Source organism: Triticum dicoccoides, chromosome 2B (assembly GCF_002162155.2).
Source record: "Triticum dicoccoides isolate Atlit2015 ecotype Zavitan chromosome 2B, WEW_v2.0, whole genome shotgun sequence".
Taxonomy (NCBI): domain Eukaryota; kingdom Viridiplantae; phylum Streptophyta; class Magnoliopsida; order Poales; family Poaceae; genus Triticum; species Triticum dicoccoides.
In genome coordinates this window covers 651,264,734-651,271,896 of record NC_041383.1, presented here as the reverse complement: position 1 = coordinate 651,271,896, position 7,163 = coordinate 651,264,734, and the positions used below count along the sequence as shown (strand labels likewise).

Sequence of the window (7,163 nt, the reverse complement as noted above, 5' to 3'; positions counted from 1 at the left end):
GCAACTATTTATATATGAAGATTTTTGTTGTATAAATTATAATGAGAAATGTAATATGCATTGTAAATTGAAATTGACATATTAGCTTAGGAAAACCTCTTTGTTGTATGTTCTGTTTGGGAATTGGCTTGGTGCGAAGAGTAGCCATTGTCTACATTGGTTTATGTTGATGAACTATAAGGTTTAAGGGCATCTCCAAACGTTGACCCTTAGATTTGCTCCGACATCTGTGTGCGGACAAGGGGGGCCAATCCGTGGCCTGGCCGGTGGCTCCTCCACAGTCATCATCAACAGATTCGGCGTCGGAGTCGTCGGAGTCGGGCTTCGGGCTGCGAAAGGGGGCGGCGTCATGGCAGGGCTTCCCGACAGCTGCCTGACGCTCGCGGATAATCCTCTCCGCTTCCTCCCGCGTCGTGTGCGGTGCGGCCACGGCCACCGACAATGTGGGTGGGGGGAGAGGCCGGCGGTCCTTGGAGGAGGCGGCGTTCACGACGGCGATCTCGTTGAGAGACCACTCGTTGCCGTACTTGGTCATCTCCCATTCCAGTTGGGGGAGACAGCGCTTGCTGGTCTCCGCCGTCATCATGGAGCAGTCGAGGGCCCAGGCGTACGCCAGCTCCGGGTCCGCCGTGATGTGTGGAAGCGGGACGTCGGAGTCCCCGAACTCTGACTGGCGCGCCATGTTGCGCCCATCCCACCGGCACTACTCCCTATCGGCGTACTTCTGCACCTTCAGGGCGTTGTGGGACAACGAAGCACTGCCATCGCTGCCGCCTCCGCTGAGGTAGTGGCGAATGCGGCCACATGCCTTCGCGGCGATCACATTGGGCATGGGTAGGCAGTGAGCGGTGCTCCTCCTTCATGCGCCGAGCGGCGGAGAGATCCGCTCCTCCTTCATGCGGCGTCCGATTTGGATGCCGTGGTGGGGCGACAGAGAGCGCGGAGGGAATGCGGGCTCCGGCTTCACAGGGAGGAGCGTCATCGATGGCGCCACAGGCCAGTCAGGTGAAGGACGTAGCGATGGAGCATCGGCTCCATCTGCTGCTCGTACTCCTCGTCCATGGAGGCATACACCTTGGTCTGCGTTGCTGCCGAGGAATGTTGTTGCTGCGGCGGTTGGTTCTCCTCATCGAGGAAGGAGATGACGATCTCCGCCTTCATTGGGGAGCTGCTCGCCGATGAGAACGACGGTCCCGGAGTTCAAGGGCGGCGTTGCCACGATCCTCCAGGGCCCGTTCCCGAACCGCCACCAACCAGCGCCGAGGCGCACGACATACCCATCGCCTGAGATATGGAGGAAGAGGGGTGGGGAGGGTAGGAGGAGGAGAAAGAGTGGAGAGATTGTGATGTGGATGGCGCTAGAGCAAGCCTTCTAAAGCCTCAGGCAGGCCATGCGAACGGACGTCGGTCGCTTCAATGCGGCGCAGCGGCCAGAGTTGGTTCCTCGGGAAGCTGCGACCGCATTGAATCGGCGGCTCCCGAGAGATCGCCTCGGCCAGCGCCGCCCTCCTGTCCGGTCACATCGCGGCATCAATGCCGGCCGCTGCGTGCTCTGGGTTGACATTGATGCAGCGCGGGAAGCGGCACGTGCATCGGAAGAAAAGTGTGGGAAAAGCGGGTGGATTTTTTTTGTGGGCCAGGGCGGTGAGGGGTGTGACAGCGGCGAGGATGCCCACAAAGCCCACATAGTTTGTCTTCGGTTTGCGTTAGAAAATGCGTCCAGACCGCTTTGCGGACCGATACCGTGTTGAATGACACAACACGTCCGGACCGTGCGGTTCAAACGTATACGGGTGGTTTGAGGGTCGGCCTCCGAGGGAGATGCCCTAACCGTCTAGTTGAGCATGAAAATACAGAGAAGAGATTTCTGTGGCTGATGTAGAGTTTGCTGGTAACGTGGGAGTTGCTTCGTGGAAGTCACTTGCAATTCTGCTCCACGCATGCCTGCGACTTGGTTAGTATACTTGAATCACGCGCGTCCCGCGGGTTCCGGTATAAATACTACAGATCGATCGACGGGTGCAGAGAGAGCGAGAAACACACAGAAGTAATAGGGAGAGGTTTGCTGCGCGAGGACGAGCGAAGATGCAGGTGTTTAACGGTAACCTCTGCAACGCCTCCTTTGTCCGACAGGCAAACGTGCCATGGAGACAACAAAGTCTCCTGATGCTACAAGCTCGACACAGACGACGTGGTAATCTACATATGATCTACTTTTTTTTAAAGAAAATGATCTACTTTAGTGTTAAAAAACGCTCTTATATTATGGAACGGAGGGAGTAGTGTATATATCTCCTAACATGAAGTCAATTATTCTCTTGATGAACAATACTATATAGTTAACTGTTATTTTTTTAGACAATTACTTTTACTACCTTTTAGTATAGCAATGGTATTCATATCAAGGCATACGTTTGTATTTAATTTCTTACGATTTTTATACATCTGCTGTTCCCTACATTGACTTCCTCCTTTGCTTTCCAGGGAGTGTGGTAAATGTTCAAACCTCAGGCCCAGCACAGGCGCAAGATCGTCCAAGAAAACAAAAGGTAGAGCCACAACTAGCACCGGTGGACGTACAAGGTGGAAGTCGACACACGGTACGTATACATGCATGCAATTCACTTTGACAGCACGATGATTTGCGCTTATAATTAAACTGACAAACATATTACAACTCGATCAAGCCTCAGCATGACCCAACCGAGCTTGCCCTCATGATCGACACCATCAGAGCAGGGATGAGCTCCATGGGTGGAGGCGAGATAACCGTTTCGCCCTACGACACCGCCTTCGTCGCCCTTGTCGGGGATCTAGATGGAGGTGATGGACCTCAGTTCCCCTCCAGCATTGACTGGATCGTTCAAAACCAGCTGCCCGATGGTTCGTGGGGTGAGAGCTCGTTTTTCCTGATCCAAGACCGGATTATGAACACCCTAGCATGTGTTGTGGCCTTGACGTCATGGAACCTTCACGTTGACAAGTGCGAGAAAGGTATGTACGTACCTTGCTTCATTGTTGTTGGGCTAGGATGAAATCTTCTGCACCGCTGCTTTAGATTTACCCACGTCTTCTAAGTCTCTTACGTAGACTGGATCGTCTTTATTGTAGGCTTGAAGTTTATCAGAGAAAATATGTGGAGGTTGGCCGAACAAGAAGAAGACTGGACGCTAATAGGCTTCGAGATTAGCTTCCCCTCGCTCCTATGCATGGCCAGGGACCTGGGTCTTGACATTCCTTATGATCACCCTGCCTTGGACGCAATATATTCCCAGAGAAACCAAAAGCTCAGCAAGTACGCATAACCACGTGGTTCTATACCTTTTACATATATTATTTACTACTGCTAGATAACTGTGTATGCGTTGCAATGGGGGCGCAAATACTATCTACGCAATCCTCATTCTTTATGCATCCAATTTGCTAAACTTAATTAATTAATCAGCTGATCTCAAACTGTAGGATTCCTTTGGATATACTGCACAGTATACCAACGACTCTACTTCACAGTGTCGAGGGAATGGTGGACTTGGACTGGCAAAGGCTGCTTAAGTTGAAGTGTTCAGATGGTTCTTTCAGAACATCACCTGCAGCAACAGCTCGTGCTTTGAAGGAAACAGGCGACCTAAAATGCCTCAAATACATAGATGAAATCGTCAAAAAGTTTGATGGGGGAGGTAAGCTGCAGTATAATGCGACACGACATTGAATTTACAAATGCTCGAAAAGAGACTGTATTTTGAATATATATACCAACGTTTAAATAAGTTCTTGTTTATTCTCCTTCCCTACATTTCAGCGCCCTGTGTCTATCCTGTGGATTTGTACGAGCGTTTATGGGCCGTTGATCGGTTGACGCGTCTGGGCATATCGAGGCACTTCACAAGTGAAATCAAGGAGTGCTTAGATTTTACTTACAGGTAACGCATAATAACTAGCTATTTCCATAATCTTAACCCTAGCATCTCTATATAATTTGCCGCATGTTTGACCAGAGTGCTTTCTCTACCGTGCATGGGATCGTGCACTGTGCATGATGCATCTACTGTTTACGGTTGCTTTGAGATCCGTGCTATGAATTTCGGTTTTGTGTAAAATTTGACTTTTTTCAGAGTGTTATTGAATTTCTTAATTAAGTTAAAGAGTTTCATCACTCTATTTGTGAAGCTTCCGTTTCTAGAATAAGTGAAAAGCATGCGTATCTTTTCTTCGTACGAAAGCGAAACTATGGTTAACTTATACGGACAACCTTATATACTTTAAACAGGCATTGGACTCAGGTTGAAGACGATGGACTGAGCCACGCAGGGTCGTGCTCAGCAGCGGATATCGATGATACCGCGATGGGTTTCCGTCTCCTCCGTTTAAACGGCTACCACGTCAATCCATGTAAATTTGTAGCCTTTGCTAACATAAGTCTTACAGAAGACACACGCATATATTCGTACATGTGATTCATATACTTGCTCTCTGGTTTGATCGTGTTCATGTATATATCTACGCAGGCGCACTGAAGAAATTTGAAAAGGACGGCGAATTCTTCTGTTTCCCTAGGCAGTCGAGCCAATCTGTCACGGCCATTTACAACACATACCGCGCCACCCAGGTCGCTTTTCCCGGCGAGAAGGACGACGTCCTTCGGCGGGCCGAGCAGTTTGGCCGCGCATTCCTCCAAGAGAGGCGAGCCTCCAACAAACTCAACGACAAGTGGGTCATCCCCAAGGATTTGCCAGGCGAGGTAGAATACGCACTGGACTTCCCCTGGAAAGCAAGCTTGCCACGAGTCGAAACAAGGTTCTATCTGGAGCAATATGGAGGCGGCGATGACGTGTGGATTGGGAAGGTCCTCTATAGGTAATTATAGTAACCTATTTTCGTGTTAAGGGGCTATTACGATTGTAATTTGAGTGACACACTATCTGTCTTATCGCTAACACGGCCAACCTTTCAGAATGCCTCTCGTCAACAATGACCTGTACCTAGAGGCGGCGAAAGCTGATTTCACCAACTTCCAGAGAATGTGCCGACTTGAGTGGCATGGCCTGAAAAGGTGAGTCTGTCAAATTTGCAATATATTGGAAACTACTCCCTTTGCCCATAATATAAAAAATAGTTAAGGGACGGAGGGAGTAGTACATATCATATTGATAGATTCTAACACCAAGATGCATACAATACATATGTGTAAGCAGGTGGTATGAGAGGAATAATCTGGAAATGTATGGTGTGTCCGCAAATAGCGCACTCAGAGCTTACTTCTTAGCGGCAGCAAACATCTTTGAGCCGACCCGAGCAGCAGAGCGCCTGGCATGGGCTCGCACGGCGATGCTCGCTGAGGCTGTCTCCTCCTACTTCCAACGCAACGGTTGCGCTCCCGAGTTGAGGGAACGGCTCAGTGCTATCCTCACTCCCGGCCACAGCCACAATCTAGCAAGGTTTGATGCAGCACATTTCTTTGTTCCCTTTTTTGTAGGACACTTCTTTAATTTTGTCTCATTTTCCAAAGCAAAAAAAAAACGATTTTCCTCTACAAAGAACTGAAAATAATCATACTAGTAAAACTACTGCCAATAGCTAGCTTCTATTTGTTTTATCATAAAATTTACGTATCATCATAACGTGCATGGAAGAGTAATAATACTCTTCCGGCCCATTATCTATCTACAATAATGATAACATGTGCGTGTGCATGCAGGGGGGCAATGGATTCAGTAGAAAATAGCATACCACATGTTGTTGATGAGCTGATCATGGACCTCAGCAAATTTGGCAATGCCGCCGACACTCTTCGCGAAGCTGTGAGCTCAAATCCATTTGATATCTATCATGTTACTGTTTGCCAAACATATATGTTCAATGTTAAAAAAACTGTCAAGGAGTGTATAAATAAGAAGAAAAAACTTAATTTGATTATGGCATATGCAGTGGAAGGACTGGTTCACGGCATGGACTGCAAAGGAGAGCAGTGGACCATGTGAATGGAGTGCAGCGTTGCTGTTAGTTCGCACAGTCGAGGTCTGCTCAGGAAGGCATGGCTCGACCCAACAGCAACTGAACATTTCGGAGTATACCCAGCTCGAGGAGCTCACCTCTTCCATATGCCGCAAACTTTCATCTAGGGTTCTTGCACAGGTTGGTATCTACATAAGTGCAGTATAACTAATTCCTATAGAGTTTATATATAACCATTTGTTCGAGATGTGCATGATTTCTCAATTAACCCACAACAATACTTTGTAATGATTCGATCAGGGTGGACAAAAAATGGAAAACATAGAGGATATAGACCGACAAGTGGATTTGGATATGCGAGAACTCACTCAACATGTTCTTCAGAGCTGCAACGGTGTCAGCGGACTGACCAGGCAGACTTTTATGCACGTGGTGAAGAGCTTCAACTACGTCACCCTTTGCCCACATGACACAATTGATTGCCATATCTCCAAGGTCTTATTCGAAGATATCATTTAGATTGTCTCCAAGGTACAATTGATTTGCTAATAAAGGTGGGAGCGTCAGCATTATTATAGTCGTTATGGCTATGTAGAAACGATTTGGTGTTCAATGACCAAAACTCTACTTTTTTGCAGGTGATTTTTTGTGGTATACACGGGCTTCATATGTGGTCCATACTACACCGAACAGAGTAACAACGGTTGTTCAAAATGGGGTGCATGCGGTTGACTGGGTAGTAAGGGAGGTTTTTCTCCAACACGGATGGCAACATAATCTCCGGATCGGTCAACCACCTCCTTAGACATAGGCATAGTGTCGGTCCTTTCCGACTTTATTGGTGCCCAATAATATGACGACTTTTATTTTCTCTTGTCACTCTGTCTGTGTTTGGCTGTGTGCATCTTAACTATACACAGGCATGATGTTACTTATTATGTTGTATATCTGTTAGATACTATATTTGAGTTAATAAAAGCGTCTCTTATCGAAAAATATTATCCAAATGATAAGGGCCACACGTCAGGTGCTTGGCACTCCGGCCTAGACATTTTTCGATGGCAATTGCAGTCATGCAAGGATGGCAAATTCCAGTTACACACGGCAAATTTCTGTTAAAAATAAACTGAAGCATGAAAGTTGTCATGCTTGCACTACTAGGGAATACCTTATACACAGAATCTTACCAGCAACGCGGTTTAAAATAAGGC

General features: G+C 47.6%; 1 protein-coding gene across 3 annotated transcripts; it reads left to right on the top strand.

The window, feature by feature from the left end:
- The first annotated feature begins 2,040 nt into the window (after nucleotides 1–2,040).
- Nucleotides 2,041–6,931, top strand: LOC119365398 (syn-copalyl diphosphate synthase-like). 3 transcript variants are annotated; one of them, XM_037631014.1, is made up of 14 exons: nucleotides 2,041–2,194; nucleotides 2,485–2,600; nucleotides 2,694–2,994; nucleotides 3,112–3,295; nucleotides 3,463–3,677; nucleotides 3,800–3,920; nucleotides 4,268–4,389; nucleotides 4,506–4,854; nucleotides 4,952–5,050; nucleotides 5,193–5,435; nucleotides 5,696–5,798; nucleotides 5,926–6,132; nucleotides 6,253–6,506; nucleotides 6,591–6,931. In XM_037631014.1, exons 1-13 carry the CDS (start codon nucleotides 2,086–2,088, stop codon nucleotides 6,469–6,471), a joined length of 2,388 nt encoding a protein of 795 aa, XP_037486911.1. In that variant the 5' UTR covers nucleotides 2,041–2,085; the 3' UTR covers nucleotides 6,472–6,506; nucleotides 6,591–6,931. The 3 variants fall into 3 exon arrangements, with proteins under 3 accessions (XP_037486911.1, XP_037486910.1, XP_037486909.1); XM_037631013.1 differs by having other exon boundaries at nucleotides 2,042–2,194; nucleotides 2,688–2,994; nucleotides 6,253–6,483; XM_037631012.1 differs by having other exon boundaries at nucleotides 2,042–2,194; nucleotides 2,688–2,994.
- Nucleotides 6,932–7,163: the final 232 nt, after the last annotated feature.

Excerpts from the sequence above, each read along its gene's own strand:
- LOC119365398 (XM_037631013.1), top strand. The coding sequence starts at position 2,086 with ATGCAGGTGTTTAACGGTAACCTCTGCAACGCCTCCTTTGTCCGACAG. Across the intron at positions 3,678-3,799 it reads CAAAAAGTTTGATGGGGGAG|CGCCCTGTGTCTATCCTGTG; the intron begins GTAAGCTGCAGT and ends CCTACATTTCAG. Across the intron at positions 6,133-6,252 it reads CATCTAGGGTTCTTGCACAG|GGTGGACAAAAAATGGAAAA; the intron begins GTTGGTATCTAC and ends TGATTCGATCAG.